Source organism: Lithobates pipiens, unplaced genomic scaffold (genome assembly GCF_037356315.1).
Source record: "Lithobates pipiens isolate NorthernLeopardFrog02 unplaced genomic scaffold, aLitPip1_a1.2 Scaffold_16, whole genome shotgun sequence".
Classification (NCBI taxonomy): Eukaryota; Metazoa; Chordata; class Amphibia; order Anura; family Ranidae; genus Lithobates; species Lithobates pipiens.
This window is the reverse complement of record NW_027507748.1, coordinates 319790770-319818207: the sequence shown is the minus strand read 5'-3', so window position 1 is coordinate 319818207 and position 27438 is coordinate 319790770. Positions and strand designations below refer to the sequence as shown.

The 27438-nt window shown below is 43.4% G+C and overlaps 1 protein-coding gene across 2 annotated transcripts; it reads right to left on the bottom strand.

Annotated features, from left to right (window-relative positions):
- Positions 1-1638: 1638 nt before the first annotated feature.
- On the bottom strand, positions 1639-27438 carry EVA1B (eva-1 homolog B). 2 transcript variants are annotated; one of them, XM_077481687.1, is made up of 4 exons: positions 27138-27438; positions 23852-23939; positions 11640-11709; positions 1639-5554 (listed from the first exon to the last, which is right to left on the bottom strand). In XM_077481687.1, the coding sequence occupies exons 3-4, from the start codon at positions 11707-11709 to the stop codon at positions 5127-5129; spliced, it is 498 nt and encodes a 165-aa protein (XP_077337813.1). In that variant the 5' UTR covers positions 23852-23939; positions 27138-27438; the 3' UTR covers positions 1639-5126. The 2 variants fall into 2 exon arrangements, with proteins under 2 accessions (XP_077337813.1, XP_077337812.1); XM_077481686.1 differs by lacking the exon at positions 23852-23939 and having other exon boundaries at positions 27138-27435.

Here is a 27438-nt window from a genome sequence, read left to right as displayed (position 1 = left end):
CTCTTCTGGCACACTTTTAGTAGGGGACTCCCAAAAGGCATACTTCGATTTGACTGATGAGGATGCCCAAGATTATAACATACCCCTCAAGGGTATGCTAAGGAAGGTGGTGGATAAAGACAAGAGAGATTAGGATTGTCTTCTGCCATATTTGTTGTTTGCAATTAGAGAGGTGCCACAGTTCTCCATCTGGTTCTCATCCTTTGAATTTTGTATGGGAGGTTACTAGTTACCCATAGGTTACTAGACATTGCAAAGGAAACCTGGGGGACTAAACTACTGGAGTGTCATAGAACATAGCTCAGCCTTGCAGGATAGAATTACCTCAGTAATGCGCCTTGTCAGAGAACACGTGCAACAAGCACAGGAAGTGCAAGGGCGCATGCACAATAAATTGGCAAAGGTTTGAACTTTCCACCTCAGAGATTGTGTACTCATTTTAGTCCCCACAGTAGAAAGTAACTTCCTTGCTAAGTGGCGGGACCCTATGAAATACTGGAAAAGGTTGGAGAAGCAAACTATAAGGTATACCAGCCAGACATGTGGAAGAAAGCACAGATCTCTCATGTAAATTTATTTAAAGCATGGAAAGATAGAAAAGCTCTCTTAGCCCTGGGTGATCATAAAGAGCAAGGCATAAGTGAGATTCAGTCTGTCTGTATCACAACAGCAGGAGGCGAGACAATGTAATAAAGATTTCTTCTTAGAGTTGCCAGGCTGCACAAATGTAAACATGACATTGTCACTGACCCCAAGGTTCGGGTGCAGCCTAAGCTTTATAGCATTCCAGAGGCCCACAGACAGGCAGTAGCTAAAGATGTACAGAGGATTATAGACCCCGGGGTGATAGTGAAGTCCAAAAGTGAATGGTGTAGTCCTATAATCTTGGTTCCCAAGCCAGATGGGTCCTTAAGATTTTTCAAAGACTTCCAGAAACGGAACAAAGTGTCAAAGTTTGATACCTATCCCATACCCTGGGTTGATGAACTAGTTGAGAAGTTGGGCTTCGCCGGTTACATAACCACCCTTTATCTCACTAGATGGTATTGTCAGGTTCCCCTGGGAGAGTTTTAGCAGAATACACTGTTAGTTCAAAGATAACAACATTCTATTAACATTTTGTAAATTAGTACTGCTAAAGAAGGGGACATATCCAAAAAGCTTGTCCTGAAAAATTGTATGTTAGTTCAAATAAAAAAGTTTCATGGACAGTACTCAATTGTTTCTCTCTGAAAGGCTTTTGTCCTATACTACTTATTGAAAGAGAACTAGTTCAGCATAAAAAAGGACTTTACATGTATATACCATGTATTGTAAATGAGCATCATAGTGGCCTGGCAATGCTGTTAATTATATACAGTATTTGCAAGTTTTTTGCACGTTCTTCTGTTTTCAGGAATTTCTTTAGGCTGCTCCAGTCCCCATATCCTCACCCTTACCCCCACATGCACATGCAGTTCAAAAACATACTAATAGGCTTCCTTTGTGGAAGAAAGGCCTGGCAGTGGCAATATATTTCTGTAGATTGCAAAAAGTGTCACTACAGTGTTTTTTTGCCATGCCTAGGAGAGTAGAACTAAGATTTACTTGGTCATTTATTTGGCTTTTTTTTTTTTTTTAAAAGAGGGAAAAGCAGAATCGTATTAGAAAACAATTTAATAGAATTCCAAAAACATAGAAAATAAAACTATAGCATACAATTCAGTATTACATTTTTATAAAATACAGCACTTTAATATTTTGCCATGTACAAAACAGTTTCTTTAAAATTTATATACATTGAAGATTGCACATCAAATGGGCCTTTATTTGTCACTGGCAGTCTTTTGTAGCACACTGGACTATAGTATACTGCTATACTATTCACCTATTCCAACCAAGAAACCAAGCAAATACTTCTCATTCATTAAAAAACAAAAAAAAACAAATCTTTCATCATGTGCTATGTCAGGTATAAGGATCTACCTTCTACATTTTAAGTCAGCAAGCCACGGGCTAAAAATGGCTTGCTAAAACATCTTCTCTGTCCTTAGCACTAGTATTTTCCTACATCAAAGGAGTTTTGTAGAATATTTAATAGGTTAGTGCAAAAGATGAGCAATAGTCTTTAACCTACAGCAACCAGGAGTAGTTAACAGCCTGTCTGAAAATTCCTAAAAAGTGACTTGTGGTTGGCCGCTATTTACTTGTGCACCCTAAACTTTAAATTTATAATTAAAGTGGTTGTAAAGGCTAAATGTTTTCTACCTTCATGCATGAAGGTAAAAAATCTTCACTCTGCAGCCCCCCTCTCTAGTTACCTGGGCCTAATCTCGATCCAGCGATGTGCATGAGAGCAACGGCTCTCTGCTTTGTCATAGGCTGCGAGAACACCAGCAGGTAAGTATGACATGTATTATTATTTTTAAAAATATGCCTTTACAATCATTTTAAACTCTGGCTTATTACAGGCAACTTTCATTCACGAATACACACTGTCCAACTTTCCAAAAGAAGGAGACATTTACATGCATTGTTTAGGCAAAAGGGTACAGTGCTGCAGTGTAGCTATAGTAAGATGAATTTGCTGCACGGTGACTACAGGTTGATAATGTTGGGATCTCATTTTAAGTACACATACAGTACCTACAGTCAGTGCTGGAGGTATCTATAATGTTTACACAACATTGTCCCTACGTCCGATAATTAGAATAATTTGGAAACGATGATCCTACAGTCACCGCAAAGAGGGTCGAATGCACTGCTGGACTGAATGTACCCTAGCCCCAACCCTTGCTCCTCTTGACATTGAAGGGGTGTCTGATGAGGAAGAGGTACAATCAGATGGCAATGTAATATTACAAAATCACAAGATATCCAAACCTCAATAGCAATTTGTTCTTGTTGCCTATGAGACAAACCTTTGCACTGGTACTTCTCCCATTGCCAAAACTCAGTTCTGCTTTCATAGTAATGTCATACATGGTCATTTAAAAGGTTTTGTGCTAAACCAATTTTTGAAATTAAAATCATTATATTGATTTAGTATTGAAGTCTAGGGGAAACATTTTGCCTTTTCCCAGAATGGAAATGTTTCTGAATTTTTTTTTCTATAACCTACACATATAACAGGGTATATTATATATCCATAGACCCACCCAATGATAAACTGACACAGCAATCATAGTATGGGTAGATCTTCTCACTTATTACACAGGGAAAAAAACACACAAAATGTTCCCTTCAGTGCTAGGTTACATGAACGGGTATCAAAAGGAGCACCCCCTAATGCCAGGTCTGAAAGAATGGCTTGAGCCATGTGGTTTAACACACACAGGCACTTAGTAAAGTATCAGCTATAATTTACATTCCCAGAGATGTTGCCTTCAGCGTTTTGGCTGGCTATGACTGATGCTTCAGACCTATTCTATTTCACTGTTTGCCCCGACCTGGCCCTCTTGGCTTGGAGAAATTTAGAGAGGCCTTGGAAGACAGTTATGTTAAATGCAAGAGATCATCCTATTTATAAGGCTAGAGGGTGTACACATAGAAATGAGAAGACTGTCTCAATTCTCAGGCCTGGGCAATGATCGGGATGTCTGTAGGTAAACATAGATGTCAGAAGACAAATTTGTAGAGTAGATTTTGTACTCAGGACCAACTAATACATCTGATAGCAGTGGTAGAAACATCTGCAGTACATATACATGAATATTTGTAGGATATGTGCATAACGAGCAAAAGAAAGATTGTGCAGTGGTCAAATGATTCGTTAATGTGTGACCTCTGTATTTAAGGTAAGCCTAAAAGAAAAACTCCATGAGAACGTAACAGCTTAGTATGCAAAACTAACAGAAGAGCAACGTTTACATAAAACAAAAAAAAAAATACATCAGTGCTTTAAATAAAGTTTTCATAAAAAAAAAATCACTTCCTGACATTGCCCGTGTGGGAGCATTTAATGTTAATGTGGAATGTTCTATCCTCAGGGGAGATTCAGGAATGAAACTTAAAGCACCAGTGTTCCCACAGCGTGGGGGAACAAGAAGAAAAACAGATGTTTTTTAAACCGAGAGGCCAAAGTCCTGTAATAAATTGCAGACTGGTTAACCCATTGCAGAGAGGCAGGCCTGCTACAAATTACTAAACCACGCAGGCTTACACATACTGTACAAGGCACATATGGTTGTTGTTTGGTACTGCAAAATCCAGCATATTTAGAGTTATTCACAAGGTAATGCCTCGCCCAGAGAAATAAATTACATCACAAGGCTGAACGCATTCTAATGTAGAGGCACAAATAGATTTTGAAACATACTGTATGTCTGCAGTGTATTTTTTTTTGTAGACTGTATATTTTGTCTATTTGTCAATTTGCTTTTGCGAATAGATATAAATCGCACACATAACAAACGCCAAATCTCTGTATACATTTGTCAGTTGAACTTAAATCTTTTTTTTTTTCCAGGTTTCCACATATATTTATCTTCCTATATGTCAGAAACCTTCACATACACATTTATATACTATCTCATGATGGATACCAGCAGGTTACCTGCATATCACACGCTGATTGAAAAGACAGACAGCCCAAAAGTGAACTGATGTTATCATAAAGGATCCATGTAAAAAAAATGCTGGTTGCAATAACCTTTTTTTCCTGGGTAGCATGTCTAGTACGTCTTTATATCACTACTTTCTTTTTTATACACCTTTATGTAATGTTTACCAAAGCTTTAATTTCCAAATCTGACATTTCAGAGGCCATGGTGAATCGTGGCACAGGAAACTGGCCAACACATAAAAGGTTGCCCAAGATACATGGTACCATCATTGGCATTATAGATGTATTTGGTCAGCTGTGCCCTATTAAAATTGCTGCGTACCATCATAATATGAAACATTTCCAAGTTCTGATCCACCACTGGGCAGCAACGGCATCTTTCAATTCTGTATTCTTTCATAACTTTAGAAAGATATCCATTGGCATCAATATTACTGGAAAGTTACTGGTCTAATAAGACAAAGGTACTTGAAGGAATGTGCCTGGATATCTCATATTTTATACGTTAGAAGACAAGGAAAGGCAGTTGCCTTTTAATTGCTGTGAAGTAGCACCAACTTCAGTTTAACTTCCTGCGTTACTATTAGTAGTAATGTACACGACCAATGGTGCCAGTTCCTGTGCCCAGAATATCAGGCTGTCCGTTCCGCCATATTTCTCGGATTATCCTCTCCCGCTCTTCTAACCGCTGTGCTCTCTCTAGCTCTTCTGCTGATGTGAACACATTAACTGACAGAGTACCATCCAGAGGGGTCTGTGCTCCTAGGGGTGTGTCTGTCATAGGGGTCAAGATAAATGTTTCTTCATTGTCATCGCTATCTTGATCCTCTCTGTCCACCACAACAGACAGGGGCTCTTTTACACAGTCTTTGGGAGGAGTCTTTTTTGGTTTGGAGGGAATGCTGGGAGTCCGAGGCTTGCAAGAGATGCGGATCACCAGCATACACAGTGTTAATATCAGTCCAAAGCAAACTCCAAGCACAAAGTAAAGACCAAAGGATTCTGGGTTATCTAAAAACAAAAGGTTCACAATGGTAAATCGTATGTCAAAATATGATAATTCATTGCAATACAGAATTACATAACATTAGAGTGCATATTGAGCTTACTGTCCTTTATTTGTCATCCAGGGACTATATAACCACTTGACTTCCAGAAGATTTACCCCCACTTCATGAACAGGCCTTTTTTGTGATACAACACTGCATTACTTTAACTGACAATTGCACATTCATCTACACATTGAGCTTTCTTTTGGTAGTATTTGATTAACTCTGTGATTTCTATTTTTTGCACTATAAACATAAAAAGACAGACAAAAAAAATCAATTTTTTTTACTTTCTGCTATAAAACGTATCTAATAAAAAAAAAAAAAAAAAAAAAAAAATGTCTTCATTAATTTAGGCCAATATGTATTCTGCTATATATTTTTGTTAAAAAAATCCCAATAAGCGTATATTGATTGGCTTACGCAAAAGTTATAGCGTCTACAAACTATGGGATATTATGATTTATTGATTTATTTATTTTTTGCATAAACATTTTATTAATTTATTTACTTTTTACAAGTAATGGCAGCAATCAGTGACTTATAGCAGGACTACGTTATTGCGGCGAACACTCTGACACTTTTTGGGAACCAATAACACCAATGCAGTGATCAGTGCTACAAATATGCACTGTGACTGTACTAATGACACTGGCTGGAAAGGGGTTAACATCAGGTTGATCAAATGGCAAACTGTGTGCCTAGCCAGTGTTTATGTGTTTTTACTAGGGGAAAAGATGGATTTTATTCTCTGGTTTGCAGAGACACAAACTCCATCCCTTCCCCCCTGCCAAAACAGTGATCTGCCTTGTTTACATAAGCAGATCACAGTTCTGCATCTCTGCCTAATGCCGCGTACACACGAGCGGACTGTATGGCGTACTTAGGCCGTCATACAATCCGACGGACAGTCCGTCATACTTTCGACTGAACGGACTTGACCACACACGGATGCACAAGCAGTCCGTCGAAAGCTTGCGCGATGACGTGTACAGCACGTACGACGGGACTAGAAATAGGAAGTCCAATACACAGCAAAGCACCCTTCCGCCGTGTAAATCCTTTCTGGGCATGCGCCATTCTTAGTCCATCTAACTAGCCTACTGACGAGCGGATTGTCCGCTGAAACCAAAGTACGACGGACAGAATTTCGAAAAATCCGAAATACTTAGTACGCCAGACTGCACGCTGAAAAAGTCCGCTGAAGCCCACACACGAGCGGACTGTCCGCTGAAATGTGTTTCGACGGACTAAGTACGCCATACAGTCCGCCCGTGTGTACGCGGCATTAGGCTGCATTCACACTTCAGCGTTTTGAAACGCAGGCAGATTTACCGCGAATCTGCATTGCGATTTCAAAGCGCTGATGTGTGAATGGCAAATTGTGGAACTCGCATTTGACATGCTATTCATTTGAATGACACCTCAAATTGCAGCGTGGGTCTGGCGTGATAAATCACGCTACAAATGCTGCAACGGGCATTGCGGGAAGCATATCGCCACCAAAAGTAACTCCTGAACTTTTTTGGGCGATATGCTAACCGTGATGCAAGTTTGCCGTGATTGCAGCACGATTTATCATGCGGCAGACCCGCGCCGCAATTTGAGGTGTCATTCAAATGAATGGCATGTCAAGTGCAAGTCCCATGAGTTGCCATTCTCACATCAGTGCTTTCAAATCATGGGCAGATTCGTGGAAAATCTGCCCATGATTCTGCCCATGATGCTGAAGTTTGAATGTAGCCTATCGGCAGGTGCTGGCGGACATCGAGTCCTGGGCACCTGCTGATTGGCTCTTGCTGTGTGTAAAGTGGGAGTGAACCACTGGTGGCATGCATTTGCGTCCCCTATCCGGAAGTGTGGGATCATGTATCCTGATTACAGCTGCTACCCTGTAGCAGTAAACTGCTATAGGGTGGTCAGCAAGCTGTTAATAAAACTGTGTGCAATATCTGGTGCAGCTCTGCATAGAAACCATGTTTTATAGCAAAACCTTAATTGAACCAGCTAAACTTAGAAGCTGATTGGCTACCATGCACAGCTGCACTGGATTCTGAATGCACCAGTTTTAGTAAATCTACCCTGAGGCTGGGTTCACACTGGAGAATGCAGCGGCTCACAGGAGGAGTCTGGTTCATCCCCATTCACAGTTTCAGGTCCGATTTTAGCCCAAATTCGGACCTGAAATGGACCAAAAGACGCACAGGACTCCTGTGCAATTTGTACCGGAGCCACTGCAGAGATAAGTGAACCGGCTCCATAGAGAGCTCGTCTCAATCTCCTGACATGTGAGTTGGATGCGGAGAAATTTGCAATAGTGTGAACCCAGTCTTAGCTACATTAAAAAGTACATTTTAAATCAATCATTAAGGCATTAGTCATAGAGCTCTAAGTATTTGTGCTGATAAGTGTTGGCACAGTGTCAATAAGTACTTTTTTTAACATGCAGAGATATTTTTTCCTACAAACTCATTTAACTTTTCGAAAGTAAGTTTGTTTAACGGTAGATGTGACACAGGTAGATGTCTTGCTGTGAGTATTGGCCAATAAAATATCTGTCTTTATCTGTCCTCTATACTGCCATGAACCACTACAATGACCTCCACCCTAATTTGAGAAGTGAATAAAGCACACATTTTAGTGAACAGATCTTTTTCTCTATAGAAAAGGAAATAACTGAAATCTCGAACATTTTTAAAAAACATTTGCCTGCAATTAAAAATACGACTGGTTGTTGGAACTGCCTGCCATCTGTCCCTACATAACACCATTCCCATCTGAATGTTGCAGCCCATGTTTGAATATGGCTTACTACTTACAAACATCAGGCCATATACTGTATAAACTACCTTGTGTCAGTTAGTGTGTTTGGGAAATGGTCATGAAATACTGGAGGAAAAATTGGAGCTATTGCCCATTGCAACGGATTATACTTTCTTTCAGGTCCATGCACACCGGGCTTAAAAAAATGGCAGTTCTTTTGACAGAAAAAAAGGGGCTCATATGGAGCATTTTTGTACACGCATTTAAGAGTATTTATTGTTTTTTTTTACTGGAAAAAACTCTTCTGAAAAACGCAAATCAGGAGTTTTTTGGGTTTTTTTTTGCCTCTAAACACTGAGCTTAAAATATGCCTCTAAAAATATGCCTCTAAACATCTAATGTGCATGAACACATGGATAATACTGAGCTGCTTCTACAGACAAAACGCAAAACTCCAGTGGAAGCATCGATTTTTGTAAGCTAGTGTTCATTGATCCTTCATGTGTAAAATGTATTCAAACTGGTGGAAATGGGAAACAGCCCTGCTTTGTTCCAGTTTCATGCATCAGCTCCAGTGCTAGATTTTTTAGTTTATATGTGGTTATTATTTCTCCTATACAGTATATTTTACTATACTAAGGTAGTAGTGCAACTGTGGAATAAGCTGGCTTATGCTCAGTTCCAGCACCGCACCATGGATTCTGCTGGTTAACAGCTGCATTCCAGGCTGGTTGGACAATGGCTAAAGGATCTCCCTATCACCTCAGATCTTTAGTTCAGGTCTCTAACTTACAGATTAATTTACAGGGGCTTGTGCAACTGGACAAGCTGTAACATTCATCTGGAGGTATCTCTATTGATAACTATATATTAACATATATGTGCATATTTCCGCTGATAATACCTGTTTGTGCATTGGTCGTATGTACTATTTTTAATCTTTTCATGTATAAAGCTTGTATGATTTCCATACTGGTTTGCATCTATATACTTATGGGCAGGGATTTTTTTCTAAAACAATAGGCACTGGAACTTAACCACGGCCCCACAAAATCCCTCCCCTACACACTCTCTCCAAATCACATCAAATAGTGGGTGTGTTCAGTCAAATTTCACGAAAACAGTAGGTCGGTCCTAAAGGGGCATTAAATACCAGGATTGCATTACATACAGAGTGCATAGCTGTCACTTGTAAATACAGAAACCAGACTTCTGTGTTTACAAGTGATTGTGGTGAGCAGGCACCAAAGGGTCTGAGCCAGAGGTGGTGGAACTGAATTCCACCAAGTTCCCCCTGAAAAAAAAGCCCTGCTTATGGATAATGGTATATGCTGGTTGCAATAGTTCCTTTGTTTCCAATTTTTTTGATTAGATTACTGGTTATTATCCAAGAAAGTGAATTCCCTCTGTTCACAGAGGCCCTGTACTGGGTGGAGGTACTGCCAAGTTTATTATCAAACCCACTCTTCCTCTTAGTTAAAATTCTGGCTATCTTGTTTACCTGCAGGTTTAGCACGATATCTTGTTTGGGGAAGGCCATTTCTCATAGACCCCCCCCCCCCCCCCCTCAAAGAAGGGCTGAACCATACTTTAATGTTCCTGTTAAATGTGAGGTTCTATTGTGCAAATAGCGTAACCATGTTTATGCAAATACCTGTGCATAATCATCAATTGTAGTATTTACTGTAACAAACACAAGAAAAAGTCTGTGTTTGTAAAAAAATGTCAAGGGCATGTTTCATCCTGTTTGCATAAACCTCATTGCTATAAGGTTTACAGTACTCACAACTTTACTTAAGCCCCATTAGCTGGGAAAAAAGAAAACTATTGTTCACAATTTAGATATTTCTGACGTTGTAGCACAAAAAAAGCTTTTCGGCTGCTTAAAGAAAGCCTCCAGGTGTATTTTTTTTCCCCCATGCAGTGAGGCTGTGCCCGCACTGCACGGGTTAAAGGGGTTGTAAAGGTAAATGTTTTTTCACCTTAATGCATTCTATGCATTAAGGTGAAAAAACATCTGACAGTGCCTGCGCCCCAGCCCCCCCGTTTTACTTACCTCACCCCTCGAAAGTCCCACACTCGTCCCCCGACGTCCTTTCCACCGTTCAGCCTGGCCGCTGATTGGCTGGAGTGGATGAATGGAAAGCAGCGCAGCCATTGGCTCGCGCTGCTGTCAATCACATCCACCGATGCGGAGCGCCGGGGGCGGGCCGTGTGATACAGCGAGCGGCTATAGCCGTCGGCTGTATCACGGGAGCGCGCCCGCAGATGCTTCTCACCATACGAGGGACCTCGCATGAACATGAGAAGTACCTGCGGGAGGAAGCAGAGGCAGCCGCCGAGGGACCCCAGAAGAGCAGGTTCGGGGTCACTCTGTGCAAAAGAGCTGCACAGTGGAGGTAAGTATAACATGTTTGTTATTTAAAAAAAAAAATTCACTTTACAACCCCTTTAACTGCTCATATTGTTCTAGGGGAGAGGACAGCGGAGATACAGTATCTCACAAAAGTGAGTACACCCCTCATATTTTTGTCAATATTTTCTTATATCTTTTCTCATGAATGGGGGAATTCTCACCACTGTGTCATTGAATTCTGACAGCAGGGAGACTCAGGTTTGCAACTTGCCCAGGTGACCAGGCTGCTTCAAGTATATTGTGGACTTTGATGTGCCTTATTGCCTATGATGTTTGTTGTTGCATCCTCCGTTTCTTGTTTTTTCAGTATTTCCTTTGGGTTTCCCCGGCCTTCAGGGGACAGCAAAACCAATGCAAAACTTGGATCTCCTGAAGAGTATGGATTGTCTTAGGCCAGTGCCCCTCTCTTGAGCGCAGGACATTTTTCTCTTGTGTTTTTCATCAGAATACACAGATCAGCACTGCAGCCTATTGCCTGTATATCTGATCGATGACACTATATCGACAGTGCGGTTGAACAAAGTGCAGTACATCAACTTTTGTTCAACCACAGTGGCCACACATGGATCAAAATTCAGCTGGTCCCTGCTGAACGAGACAAATTTTGATCTATGTTTGGCCAGCTTAAGACCTGCAGATCACATTAAGCCTCATGACATTATTAGTGTTTGTGTAGAGGCCTCTGGTGCACTGGCAATTTTTTAACCACAACAGCAAACAGTAGAAGATCACCAAGAGTTGACCACATTGACGTCATCTGTCTACAGTAATTGGCTACAACACACTTCTTGCATTGCAGTTCTGGGCTACCGTATGTTTACATTAATATGCTTCAAAGACATTTTTAGATTCAAATACAGTACTGTACCTCTAATATGAGCATATGCGGCTATGCTGTTACTTAGAAACTCCATTTCCCTCTTGTGAGTATCCATCATCTGAGATCCAGGAAGAGAAAGGACAAATGTCAAAATTTCACAATATCTGAGATTTTCAATACACAGACAGTTGTATGTGCTCTTTAGTTAAAGTAGTTTTAAAGGCAGAAGTTTTGCATTATATTCATTAAGATAAAAAAACCTTCTGTTTAGAGCAGCCTCCCCAGCACACACCTAATTACTTACCTGAGCCCCTTCACTCTCTAGCGATGTCCACGAATGTCTAAGCCGTCTGGATGAGCGAGTTTGGGGTGGAGGAACTTGTCTGGCCTGTACACAGTCCTGACCTCACCACGATAAAACACCTTTGGGAATAATTAGGGCGGAGGCCTTCTCCTCCACATCAGTTCCTAACCTCCCAAATGCGCTTCTGGTCAAACATTCCCATAGACAAATTCCTAAACCTTGTGGACAGCCTTCCCGGAAGAGTTGAAGATGTTATAGCTGCAAAGGATGGACCAACTCAATATTGAACCCTCCGGACTAAGACTGGGACGCCATTAAAGTTTGTGTGCGTGTAAAGGCAAGTGTCACAATACTTTTGGTACTATAGTGTAGGTATTAGAGAATCACATCCCCCACCAGCAATGACCTGGTTTCCTGCATGTCTTAAAATACATGCTTGTAACTTCCTTCCAGGTTGGAGACATTCCCTGACACTCCCATAAACAGTACAGCGTCTTTGTATCTAAAATACCCTTCTATCTGCATTCATGACACTATTCACAGTGCACAAAACTGCCAGTATACAATATGTACATCAACTCATTCATAAACTTCACTATCGTTATTTTCATCTATGTGTTCGCTACAGGAAGTAGAGAGAATAGAAAGAGCGGTTGTGGAGAAATGCATGTTGGCGAGCGCTTTATGATGCCTAAACAGAATTCCTAACTTCATATGTTTAGTTTAAGCCCTTGTACACACAGTCGGACATTCCGACCAAAAAATCAGTTTGATTTTTTCCGACGAATTTTGTCCGAAACTGGTGTTGCATACACATGGTTGGACAAAGTTGTCGGAAAATCCGATCGTTCGGAACGTGATGACGTTAGTTCGTTACGACGGGACTACGTTCAGGCTAGTAGCCAATAGCTATTGTCTCGTAATTTGATCTGAGTATGCGTGGCACTTTGTCCGATCGGAATTCTCTACAAACGATTGGACAAAGTCCGATCGGATCATGTTGTCGGAAAATTTTATATCCAGCTCTCAAACTTTGTTGGTCGGACATTCTGACGGAAAAAGTCCAATGGAGCCCACACACGGTCGGATTATCCGACAACACAGTCCGGTCCGACATTATCCATCAGAATTTCCGACCGTGTGTACAAGGGCTTACACATTTAATCATTGCCTTGCATTCTGAGTTATTGTTTTTTTTCTGTTTTAAGTTTTCAACAATTCTTTCTTCAAAGTGGAAATAAAGTAAAAAAAAAAAAACGATAGGCATGCTTCAAGTTTCTAGTCTCAATTGTTTCATATATTTTTCTCAAAAATCCTGTGAACAATTAGGCCTCATTCACATGGTGGGTATTGATCTGTATACCTGTGTCAAGGGCTGTCTTCACCCACGTAGGAAGCGTGGTAAATCAATGAGAGCCAGATGCATGGACCTGCACAGATCTCCAAGTGCATCCCCGGTACATCTGTATGGCATTGATGTACAGATCAGAAAGCAGATGGACTGCATCAGGGCCGTAGATCATTTTGTTTTCCTGGGTTCAGGTCAAACTTAAAGGCATCATTTACACTTTTATATTGAGGAAGGTACAGTAAAAACATGTGAAAGCAGAGTGGGGCCATGAGGCTTTGCAATGCAGCGTATCAAAAATTATCCCCATTCAACTGAATAGAACGCAATGCACGCAGTTGTGGTGCGGTAGTGTACTCATTAGTACAGCGAGCTCCTCCTAAGCTCCCTCGTTTTTTTTTTTCCTTCAGCCTGCTGGGTTGAACTAAAAAAAAAAAAAAACACTGTGTGAACCAGGCTGTGGCTATCATTCATATGTTCTAAATGGCCATGGAATGGTAAATATACCATGAATACCTACAGCCAGGATCCCAGATGTTCCAATTTTTGTCAGCTGCTCAGCCTGTTCACCTGAGTGATGAGCTGAAAAGAGCAACTGTTGTTAACATGTATGTGCACATCCAGTGGTCCCCATGTTTAAGGTCCGGGGGACAAAGCAAAACACGTTGGGGTACGGCCTGGCGGGAACCTGGGCTGAGGTAATCTCTCCCATCACTACTACATTACCATAAGACTCCGTGGATGTGCGGCAACAGGGATTTTTTTTTCTCTCTTCCCTTTAGTGACTACAGGATCTGGGATGAGCTCCATCCCTCGCCAGCACTCCTGACGCAAATTCAGTATCATCTACATTAGGCCTCACATCGATTGAGCCTGGGCGACACACTAACAAACCGTGGGTCACAATGGTTACCTGCTGTTAGGGACACATTTCTGACCCTGGATGCAGAGAGATTTTATCCAAGGGCAAAAAAAGTATCCCTACCTGCAGGTAACCACTGGATGTGCAGATACATGCGGATACATGTTTACAGCAGCAGACAGCCTTGGCTCTTTTCAGCCCATCACTCAGGTGTACAGACTGAGCAGAGATTGTAACATCTAAGATCCCGGATGCAGGTATTTGCAGTATACTTGCTGCACCGTGGTCATGTAGGATATATGAATGAGACCCAAGACTGGATTTTAGCTAACCCTGCTGTGCATGTTGAGCAGGTACAAGGGGCAACATATTGTGGTAGGCAGCAAATCCAGTGATTTATTTAAACCTTAAAAAACTGTGTCCTAAGAAATGTTATGAAATGTTTTAGGAGACGAAAAAAAGAAAAATATTGTGCACTGCCTACCACAGGATGGTGCCCTTTGCTCCTGGTCAATATGGTTGGCTTTTATTCAGTCTTAAACTGTAGTAAACCCAACTTTTGAACTTGTACCTACAAGTCAGCCTATAATAACGCTTATCTGTAAGTATAGTGAATATCTCCTAAACTTGTGGTGTTTAGGAGATATTCCCTTGGAAAGCTGCCATGATGTCACCGGTGCAGGCGCTCTGAAGGGACGGCATACTGCTTGGTTGTACTTCTCCTGGGGAGGAGTACAGTTCGTTCTGCACTTTTGAGACCCATTTTTAGCCGACAGCCAGCTATAGCCCGCTGTCAGCTGACATCGCTCAGCAGGTTCAGGCTGTGGAAAGATCCTAACTTTAAAGTCAAGATTCACCCAGATGCCTGGACCAGCAGCTAGCCAGCCGGCAATGGTGGTGGCAGCACCCTACAGCTGATGGAAACATCGGCTGCTGTGCCGACATCGCTGGATTCAGGACTAATATTAAAAGTCATGTATGTGTACAGTATGTGTAGCTGCTGACTTTAAATGTTTTGAGGGGGAGGTGGCCAACTACCTCCTAGGAACATGCACGAGTTGGTGTTAGGAAAGTGGAAGTTAAGCTATCACACATGCAAACCTCAGATATAAGTGTCAAATGTGTGGTTCAGTGCATTTTAATGCTTTCCTAGGTGATGATGAGGCCTGCCCACGGTCAACAAGAACTATCACTGAAGTCTGTTGTTAGTTATTTTGCTATTGTTGATAATGCAAAAGTATTCACATTTTTCTCACAAAACAAGCAATCAGCAATACAGCTATGATAATAATAGGATTTTTTTAAAGTAGATTTTTTTTTTAAGTGCAAACTGTTAATATACTACACAGCAACAACGTTGGTTCTATATTTTTCTCTCCAATGGTAATTTTTCAGATTTTTTTTTGCCAGCACAAAAAGATAAATTGGTATTAAACATAAAAAATTATTATAAAAAAAAATAATTTATTCTGCGCATTTAAACAAATGAATGCTCAAGCACTAGCGTTTAGGTGCGTTTAGCAGCTTCTAGTATCTTTTAGTAGCGTAAAGCGGTTTTTCTGCCCAAACTCTGCTGCTCCTGGATGCACTGGCAGTGGTTTTGTTTTCCCTGCATCTAAAAGTTCCTGCCACTGAAAGCCTATGTGTGCATGGACACATAGGCTAACATGGAGGGGCATTTAAAGGCAGGAAAAAGAAAAGAAAAAAAAGAAACGCCAGATGCCCCTAGAAGCAGCTGTAAAAATGCGCAAGTGCATGAAGCCTTAGGCTTTATTGCAGCTTATCAATCCTTAAATGTGATGTCTGTATTTGTTTTTGTTTTTTTAGTCTTTTTTCCCTTTATTTTTACCTGGTGGTATAGTCAGTAATATACTTCTTGTATTATGGCATTTTTGCAGTAAAAAGGAAAAAAAAAGCGAAAAAAACGCTATTAGTGGTGTGTAGGAGCGTTTCTGCTGGAAAAACGATCCAAGAAACTCTACGCTGAAGCTCAAAAAACACTAATAGCTTAATGTAGTGTGCATGGACACATAGGATAACACTATTTAGCCTTATGGCCCGTACACAGGATCCGAATATCGTACGAAAACGGTCGTCCGAGGAAGGATGGTACGATTTTCGGATCGTATATACACTACATTCGACAGCCGATCACGTCCGTTCATCCGATATTATTCGATCAGACATGCACGGAAATTTTCCTCATACGATTCCAGATCGTATGATTTTCATTTAGTCAGTATATACAATACAAATACATTACAACACATGACATCACTTCCAATTTTTTTTCTATAGTACGAGAATTTTCGTGACTTTATTTAGCTATTCAATTTCTACTTGCGATTATTAACCGAAAACGATTGTACGATATTCGGCTCGTGTGTACGGGGCATTAGGGTGTCTCCACTTTGAATGGAGGAGCAATAGAAACACCTTTGGACAATAGAATTTTTAAACTACATACCTCCCAACTTTAGAATGAGGGACACCCCAAGAAGACAGTGACTTGCGGTGCATGTAGCACAAAACTGCAAAAAGAGGGTGTGGCCAAACCGTGGGAGGGGCTAAAGGGGCATGGTCAAACAAAACCCGGGCTTCCTTGTACCTATAAAATATGCTTTGGTTACTGTGTCATAAGCAAGTGTCACTGTGTACCCATCCTGTGCTCTTCCCGTCACTGTGCTTCCCATCACTGTGTTCTCATCACTGTGCTCCCCCTGTCACTGTGTTCCTATCACTATGTCGCTTCCTTACTGTGCCCCCTCCTCATCATCACTCACTGTGCCCCCTCTTCATCATCACGCACTGTGCCCCCTCCTCATCATCACCCACTGTGCCCCCTCCTCATCATCACGCACTGTGCCCCCTCCTCATCATCACTCACTGTGCCCCCTCCTCATTATCACTCACTGTGTCCCCTCCTCATCCTCACTCACTGTGCCCCCTCCTCATCCTCACTCACTGTGTCCCCTCCTCATCATCACTCCCTGTGGTGTCCCTTCTCATCATCACTTCTTGTGGTGTCCCTCCTCATCATCACTCACTGTGGTCCCTCCTCACTGTGCCCCCTCCTCATCCTCACTATACCCCCTCCTCCTCACTGTGGTCCCTCCTCATCCTCACCGTGCCCCCTCCTCACTTTCCTATCTCCTCAACATTACTGTGCCCCTTTCCTCACTGTTCCACCTGCTCATCCTCACTATGCCCCCTCCTCAGCCTCACTATGCCCCTCCTCATCATCACTGTACCCCTCCTCACTATGCCCTCTCCACATTGTGTCCCCTCCTCATCCTCACTGTGCACTCTCCTCACTGTGGCCCCTCCTCATCGTCACTCCTCCTCATCCTCACTGTTCCCCCTCCTCACTTTGCCCCTTCCTCATCCTCACTGTGCCCCTTAATCATCCTCACTGTGCCCCTTCCTCATCCTCACTGTGCCCCTTCCTCAACATCACTGTGTCCCCCCTCATCCTCACGCTTCCCCCCTAATCCTCACTGTGCTCCTTCCTCACTGTTCCCCCTCCTCATCATTACTGTGCCCCCACCTTATCCTCACTGTGCCCCCTCCTTATCCTCACTGTGCCCCTCTTCACTTTGTCCCCTGTGGTTAGACTTCCTTGAGTCCCTTACCTTACCAAGCGGCAGCTGGCAGAAGCCAGAAAGCTTGCTGAGCGTGGCTGCAGAGTGTGTCATCGGTTGCCTAGGATGCCGTCGGTCCTAGTTTTGGTAGTGTTTAATGGACTGGCAGATTTAGATGGACTTGACTAACAAATTGAAGCAGAACTCCAGATAACACTTTTTAAACAGTTACAGCAACATTTTTTCCCTTTTGGAATAAAGGTTTTACATGAACAAAAGCTGATCATTGTAAGTACCCCTGTTTTTTCAATCCTCTGTCAATTTTGCTGGACAGTGTGGTCTATAAATGGAAGTTAAAGTGGTTGTAAACCCTTACAGACCACTTTGACCTACAGGTAAGCCTAGATTAAGGCTTACCTGTAGGTGCAAGAAATATCTCCTAAACCTACACGGTTAAGGAGATATTTGCAAGAAAGACGTCACCGATGTCTATGGCGCATGCGCACCGCAAACAACGGCGCAGGCGCACTGAGTGTGCCGTTTAACCCCCCTAGCGGTAATCCCGAGTCTGGCTCAGGTTGGGATTTTAATTACAGGTGCGGTAACCCCGAGCCAGACTCGGGATCGCATCGCTGGATGCAGGGGAGGACACAAGGAGAGTTACTTACCTTGTCCCCTGGATCCAGCAATGTCCTCCGCGCTGTGCGATCGAGCCGTCCTGCGCTCGATTCACAGTGCTGAATGCTGCCAAGCTCCGTTCCCTGCGATGTTACGGCGCACGGGAGCGGAGAACGGCGGCAAATTCAAAAAAGTAAAAGTACACAAAACACACACAGCACTGTAATCTTACAGATTACAGTGCTGTATTAAAAAGTACACACACCCTTTGTCCCTAGTGGTCTGTGCAGTGCCCTGCATGCACTTTTATATTATAAATACTGTTTTTTCTGCCTGGAATTTGGAGATTGTCCATAGCAACCAAAACGTGTCCCTTTTTCAGTGTTTTAGGATTTGATTACATTATTGAATATTTTTTATTATTCTTTATTATATTATAAACTTTATCATACCCGGGATGTCTGCTAGACTCTGGTTTGAACAGATTTAAGAGCGTTATTCCTAAGAATTACAGGACTACAAAATAAAACGCCAGATTTCCATGCAAAATAATTGTACCGCGTTCAGCACCTAATTCCAGACTGAATCATACCGCCAGGGAGGTTAATGAATGGGATTGTGCTGTCACTGATGGCTCCCATGCGCATGTGTGGGAGTGATCTCATTGCGGCTCCAGCCAGTCACAGCGCCGGAGCCGCGATACACGGAATCACTCCAGGTATCATGGCGACAACGGTGGAGGGGAACGAGGGCCGATGCTGGGGCTTCGATCTCAGGTAAGAAATTCATAATGAGCTAGTATGCTATGCATACTAGCTCATTATGCCTTTGTCTTGCAGGTTGTTTTTTTATTATTATTTTCTTTTTTTTTCGAGAGGGTTTACTTCCTCTTTAAAGAAAAAAAAAGACTTACTGGCTGGATCACCAGGTGGAAATAAGGGAAAATAATATGTTTTTGGTCTTTGATTTAATACCAGGTGATAACACAAACGTTTTTCATTATTTGGCAGACGATCTGCTGTATGAACACTACTTTCTACATTGCTTTCTGTCACATCATCAGCTGTGACATTGTATAGAAAATAAGTGCGCTATATCACTTTGTAGCATTTATGTTCACTTATATTGCTATATTACATTTTAGGAAGGAAACATATTTCCCCTGCCCCTGACATTTGCAGGCAATCTGCAGCCATGAAAAGCAAGAGATTTGTAACTTTTTCATGTCCTGGCTGGTCACTTGTGCCTGAAGCCCTGCAGTCCTTACATGTGACAATCATGTTCTTTCACTCCCTGCAGCTGTCTGGAATCCCTGTAGACACTTATGTCACCACCGATTCCCTGACAGCTGGGAGTTGCCAACTTTACCCCTTCCTGGCTCTCCCTGCTGCCATTTGCCAGCAAACCAGGTGTTGGAAACTTTCCCTGATGTAACACAGTGCAAAGAACAATGGTGTGCAGTAACTCTTCCAAAAACACATGCCCAGTGTAGTTTAGACTGCTGAAACTGATGTGTGATTAGATGATGTTACTGCTTTCCACACTCCATGTTACTACTTCATGTAGAACTATAGGCAAAACTTTTGTTTTCATTTTGGATAGAGTAAGAGCCCATTCACACAGGGGCAACTCCTGATCCGACTTCAGGTCGCCCCTAGTCGCCTCAGGTCGCCTCAGGTCGGACAACATTTAAAAAGCAATGTAAGTGAATGAGAGCCGTCTTAATGCACACTACTGAAGTCGCTCCGACTTCAGAAAAGGTTCCTGTACTACTTCTATCCGACTTGTAGGCGACCGGTACCCATTGATTTCAATGGAGATCGCCTCCAAGTCGGATCTCCGTCTATACGGAGGCGACTTTGACAGAATTATTAGCTCTGAAGGGGGAACTCCACGGCAAATTTCTGAAAAAAATTCGGCGTGGGTTCCCCCTCCGAGAGCATACCAGGCCCTTAGGTCTGGTATGGATTCCAAGGGGAACCCCCTACGCCGAAAAAACGGCGTGGGGGTCCCCCCCAGATCCACACCAGACCCTTATCCGAGCACGCTACCCGGCCGGCCAGGAAAGGGGGTGGGGACGAGCGGGCGGCCCCCCCCTTCCAGGCCAACATGGGGGGGGTGCCTTGGGGGAGGGGGGCGTGCGGCCCCCCCACCCCAAAGCACCTTGTCCCCATGTCGATGAGGACAAGGGCCTCTTCCCGACAACCCTGGCCGTTGGTTGTCGGGGTCTGCGGGCGGGGGGCTTATCGGAATCCGGGAGCCCCCTTTAATAAGGGGGCCCCCGGATACCGGCCCCCCACCCTATGTGAATGAGTATGGGGTACAATGTACCCCTACCCATTCACCTGTGGAAAAAAAGTACAAAAAAAAACACAACACAGGGAAAAAATATTTTATTGCACAGCTCGGGGGGTCTTCCGTCTTCGGGGGTCTTCTCGCCGGACTCCTCCGCTATCTTCTTGTAGCTCTTTTGCTAGCGGAGGAGTCCGGCTTTCTTCCTCCCCGCCGCCGGCCTCTTCTCCCGACTTCGGGGGTCTTGTCCCCCTCTTCGGTTCTTCTGCCGGGCCACCGCGCCTTCTTATAGCTCTTTTGCAGGCGGTGGCCCGGTCTTCTGTCGCCGCCGCCGCCTTCCGTTCTTCTTCTTCTTCTTCAGGAGATGTTGACACGACGCTCTCTCCGGCCACAATGCCAGGGACGCGCTCCGCTGCCACTTATATAGGGACAATGGGGCGGTGTCACATGGGTTGATGTCACATGGGTTGGTCACATGGGTTGATGTCACATGGTGACCCCGCCCCCTTACCATGTGACATCAACCCATGTGACCAACCCATGTGACATCAACCCATGTGACACCGCCCCATTGTCCCTATATAAGTGGCAGCGGAGCGCGTCCCTGGCATTGTGGCCGGAGAGAGCGTCGTGTCAACATCTCCTGAAGAAGAAGAAGAAGAAGAAGAACGGAAGGCGGCGGCGGCGGCGGCGGCGACAGAAGACCGGGCCACCGCCTGCAAAAGAGCTATAAGAAGGCGCGGTGGCCCGGCAGAAGAACCGAAGAGGGGGACAAGACCCCCGAAGTCGGGAGAAGAGGCCGGCGGCGGGGAGGAAGAAAGCCGGACTCCTCCGCTAGCAAAAGAGCTACAAGAAGATAGCGGAGGAGTCCGGCGAGAAGACCCCCAAAGACGGAAGACCCCCGGAGCTGTGCAATAAAATATTTTTTCCCTGTGTTGTGTTTTTTTTTTTTGTACTTTTTTTCCACAGGTGAATGGGTCTCATTGGGGTACATTGTACATGGGGTACATTGTACATTGTACATTGTACCCCATACTCATTCACATAGGGTGGGGGGCCGGTATCCGGGGGCCCCCTTATTAAAGGGGGCTCCCGGATTCCGATAAGCCCCCCGCCCGCAGACCCCGACAACCAACGGCCAGGGTTGTCGGGAAGAGGCCCTTGTCCTCATCGACATGGGGACAAGGTGCTTTGGGGTGGGGGGGCCGCACGCCCCCCCTCCCCCAAGGCACCCCCCCCATGTTGAGGGCACGCGGCCTGGTACGCCTCAGGAGGGGGGGGGCCGCCCGCTCGTCCCCACCCCCTTTCCTGGCCGGCCGGGTAGCGTGCTCGGATAAGGGTCTGGTGTGGATCTGGGGGGGACCCCCACGCCGTTTTTTCGGCGTAGGGGGTTCCCCTTGGAATCCATACCAGACCTAAGGGCCTGGTATGCTCTCGGAGGGGGAACCCACGCCAAATTTTTTTCAGAAATTTGCCGTGGAGTTCCCCCTTGAGCTCATTCTCTGCTTGGCCTCGGCAAAAGTCGCCTGGCCTGGGGCGACTTGTAAGTCGTCCCAAGTCGGGCTTGAAGTCATCACAAGTCGTTTTGAAGTCGTCCCAAGTCGCGCTGTGATCTTAACTCAAGTCGTGTCCAAGTTGCCTGACTCAAGTCGCCTACAAGTCGTGTTGCCCCTGTGTGAATGGGCTCTTAGGGAGGGTTATAACTACTGTCAGGTTTTTTTTTTCTCGCAATTGGTGTCCCACTGCTGAGATTTCCCTTCACTTCCTGTCCCATAGCCAAACAGGAAGTGAGGGGAAATCCCTGCAAATAAAGTGTTACTAAACCCAGGACCCTGCATTCACTATATCTGGCCTCCCACAGTGCACAGAACATGGAAATGCAATTATTTTAGTAAATATAAACTGCTAAATACTTTTACTCATCAGCAGTCTTATGACTTCTATCAGCGTCTGGTTAAAGCTTGTAGGAGGAGTTTTCTTACTACTCTGACTGTCCTTTGAGGCTGCAGTACCCCTGACGCTTTGTCTGGACAGTGCTAATTGGCCCTGTATCGATCACATGTCCACCCCCAAAAAACAAAAATGCACTCTAGCAATACCCACCAAACTGAGCATGTGCAGAGTGCCCCCAAGGCTCTGTTTTATAAGAAGATGGATTGGGGACAGTTGAAGAAGGGAAGGATCAGAAAAGACAGCCTTTTTACACGATATTGAGGATTAACCCCTTAGGTTTTACGGTGAGTATTACAAACATGATTTACTGCATATACAGGCTGATTTTACTGTTGTGGGTTTAGTAACACTTTCCTTGGGGACCCCCAGGTCACCAGAACTAGTGTCTCCTTTGGAAGAATTCTCCTCTATTACTTTCTGAGGACAACCCACAATTTGGGGCTTTTACTTTTACTTTCAATGATAAACAATACAAATAGAGAATTTAGATTTTGTGATTTTGTGAATCTCCCCAATGGGGGCACAGACAGCAATAAAAACCGTCTAGGTGTTCTAATCCCTCTCTAATCTGTCCAAAACGAAAAAAAAGTTTTGAATTTAGTTATACTTTAAAGCGGAGGTCCAGCTGAAATGTATTTTTATTTTTTTTAAGTCAGCAGCTACAAACACTGTAGCTGCTGACTTTTAATAAGCACACTTACCTGTCCAGGGTGCCCACGATGTCGGTCACCCGAGGCCAATCCATCCATCAGATCGGGTCACGAAGCTGCCATTCAAACTAAGGGAAACAGGCAGAGGAACCTTGCGGCTTCATTGCCCATTTCCTACTGTGCAGGCGCGAGTTGCACGCCGCTTTGTGAATGGCCGGCTGCGTTCTGGGACACACACAGTTCCCAGAACACAGTGCTCCCCATTCCCCAGAAGACAACGCGAGGAGGAGAAGAATGAAGATCACAGTGGAGTAGAAAGTGGAGGATTAGAACGCTCTGCCTAGCAAAAGCCATTTCTGGTAAGTGAAAAAAAAAACATTAAAAAAAAAAAAAAAATTTATTTAGATGTTTAGGAGCATTTTTATGTAATTTTTTATTTTTTTAGGGTGGACCTCTGCTTTAAGTTGACATGATTTAAATACTCACTTATTTTACAACAGCATGAAACAGCATCAATACCATAGCCATAGCAGGCAAATATGGGTGCATTGTGTCATTCTGTAAGACTAAGCAAACATTATACAGTCTCATTGTACAAATTTTGACCAATCAATTTTTAGATCTACCAAAACTATTTAATACGATAACTTACCTAATCTATCAGGCAGGCCTTTCTACTTCATAGCTGTTGGTAAATTGTACACTCAGAGGGTAAGGTATATGGCCAGCTTAAAGTGGAACTGAAGTAAAAAAAAAAAAAAAATGAAGAATTGCAAATAGGCATCTCTTGCAGAAAAGACAGGCAATGTCTCTTGTGCAAAAAAAAATACCCTTACCTGCCTGATTGTAATCCCCTTGCAGAATGTACACTGAGCTGCGCATGCGCAGTTCAGTTTTCATGCCAGCACACTGCCAGTGTGCTGGTATAACTGCACTCCCATGCGTGCACAGGAGTGACATCATCCCATGGCAACCAATCAAAACAGCCTTGCAAGCGTTGGATCGTTGAAGCATAGGTAAGTATTTGTGACTTTAGTTCTGCTTTAAAGCTGAAGTCCTGTTGCAACAAACAGCGAGCACACAGAGTTTTATTGCAGGAGCGACTTGCAGTGTCTTCTACAATAAAATGCTCCTACCAGCCTGCTTTTTTGTCATCTCCTGCGCTGTAAACTGTGCTGCGCGTGCAAAGCTCAGCTTATAGCACCAGGCCGGTCTTTCTGTGCCAGGATGACTGGCTCCTGCGCATGCATTGGAGTGATGTCATCATGTGCCAGCCAATGAAGATGGCCGCAAACTGGCACACAGAAGCAGATGCCAGCGAGGGAGCGTTGGAAAGGTAAGTTTAGCCCCTTTAAAGTCATGTAAGTAGGCTTACCATGAGCCAGAAGAAGTGGCCGCTGCACACACTGAATTTGGCATGTACGCTATAAGAGCAGGAGGGGTGATATATGGGTGTTATAAGTGAGGCAAGGGGTGATATATGAGGGTTATAAGAGAGCCAAGGGGTGATATATGGGGGACGTGTACATCATAAGAGGGGGAGGGGTGATTTAAGGGGGATCTGTACATTATAACCTGAACATTATAAGGTAGGGAAGAATGCTGTACATTACACTGTCAGCGCTATATAAATCCTGTATAATAATAATAATTATAAAGGGGGTGATATATGGGGGACTTGTACATCATAATGGGGGGGGGTGATTTAAGGGGGGATCTGTGCATTATAACCTGAACATTATAAGAAAAAAGAGGAATGCTATATGTGGAATCTGTATATTCTACTACCAGTGCTATAAAAATTCTGTATAATAATAATAATAATTATAAAGGGGGTGATATATGGGGGACTTGTAGATCATAAGAGGGGGAGGGGCAATTTAAGGGTAACTGTGCATTATAACCTGAACATTATAAGAAAGAGAGGAATGCTATATGTGGAATCTGTACATTATACTGCTGGCGCTATATAAATTTTGTATAACAGGGGTCTCCAAACTTTCTAAACAAAAGGGCCAGTTTACTATCCTCCAGACCTTACAGGGATCAGACTGTGGTCAGTGTGAGTAGAAAATGTCCTGGCATCGATAAAAATGATCCTTCATTGGTGTCCGTGAGAAGAATAATACCCCATTATTAGTGTCAGTGGGATGAATATTGTCCCATCATTGGTGTCAGTAAGAAGAATATTGCCCAAATGTTAGTAACAGAGGCAGGAATTATGCCCCACTGTTGGGTGTCATTGGCAGTAATTTGCCTCATTGTTATTGTCAGTGGGAGGAATAGTGTCCCAATGGCTGGATAAAGGCAAAGGGCCACATCTGGCCCCTGGGCCGCAGTTTGAAGACCACTGCTGTATAATAATTATAAAGGGGTCCATATGTGGGGGGTTGTGCACTATAAGAGGGGAAGTGGTGATATATGAAAGGAACTGTGCATTATAAGAGGGGCTAATATATGGGGCGATCTGTACATTATAAGAAGGTAATGCGTGGTATATGGGGAGACTTGTACGTTATAGGAGCAGAAGGGGTGATATATGGGGGACCTAAACATTATAAGTTGTGCTATATGAGGAATCTGTACATTATGACTGGGAGGGGTGATATATGGGGGAATCTGTACTGTGATATCACTATTCTGGACATATCCTTCAAACCCCTACCCTTTTTTAGTGCAGTTTAACCATACCAACTATTTGGGCTGCAATTCGCCTGCTCACCCCCCTTCCCGCATTCTTAGGAATTATGATTTTCAAAAGTCCCCAGGTATGTCAATGGTGTTACTATTGCACATAAGCTGCTTAAGCTGATGTGACTTAAACAGACACTACCCATCAATTGCTAATATAGCACCTTGTTTTCATTTTTCTTTCCCTATCCTTCTTCATTAAAACACTGCATACCCTCCCTGTTCCGTTTGAATATATTACTCTGCTTGTTTGCTAAAATTGTACTTCCTCTGAATACTGTAACAAGTTTAACTCCACAGGATGCATAAAAAAAAGAAGAAGGGAATTGATTAATGGCCCGTACACACAATCCGAATATCGTACGACCTTTTTCGCTTAATAGTCGCAAGTAGAAATTGAATATGTAAATAAAATTCTCGTACGACAGAAAAAAAAATTGTAAGTGATGTCATGTGTTGTAATGTATTTGTATTGTATTTTCGGATGACAACTATACTGACTAAATGAAAATCGTACAATCTGGAATCGTACAAAGAAAATTTTCGTGCATGTCAGATCGAATAATAATCAGATGAACTGTCGTGATCGGCTGTCAAAAGTAGTGTACACACGATCCGTAAATCGTACGATTCTTCCTCGGACATCAGTTTTTGTACGATATTCGGATCGTGTGTATGGGCCATAAGACTGAAGCAGACAGAATCTCCAGCAGCTGTGCGGGGCAACCAATCAGCTTCCATTCATCATTTTAAAAGTTTAATTGAACAAGCTGAAGCAAGAAGCCGATTGGTTACTAAACACAGCTGCTCCAAATTCTGACTGCTCTAGTTTTAGTAAGATGCCCCCCAAAGTATTCCATTCCTTTGACCATTACAAAACAAGACTCAAATCCCTCTGACAAGCACAGTCCCTGATGAGTGTGATTGCAGCTCTATGTAATTGCTGCAAGATAAAAGGAGAAGGATATTGCCCACAGCAAGCTTCCATTCTATAGCCTGTCATGGGAACATGTCTGGAATGGCCAACACTCGCAACCATTGTCCCATAAACCAGCACTGCTGCATTTTTCCATCCAGTTATATCTGACTTGTGATCTGATCCCCAGCTCTGTCCCTGCACTCATACATGTCATCTGCTTCCACAATGACTTCCTTTTCAATACAGGGATTGTGGTGACATCACACTACCTTAACAATGACAAGTTAAAAAAAATTCCAGCCATCTACATATTTGTATATTCACTTACCATCCAGTGGTGTCCTCTCTGGTCTCAGTCTCCCAGTGTGGCTTTCACTCCTAGCTGACTTCTTTATTGAGTAGTAGTTTTGTTGCGCTAGTAGCGACACCGTTTATTAAATTCCTCCAACATAACTGAGTAATGAGACGTTGTCTCTCTTTTCTTTTTTTTTCTGTGCTGTTTGTTGCACAGCAGCTCTCTTCTCAGGTTGTGTGTAGTGTAGGATTGCTGTTGGCTGAGTGCAGAGGGTAGACTGGGAATTACAGTGAATCCCTCCTTCTCCTTGACTTCCCTCCCTCTGTCCAGATGT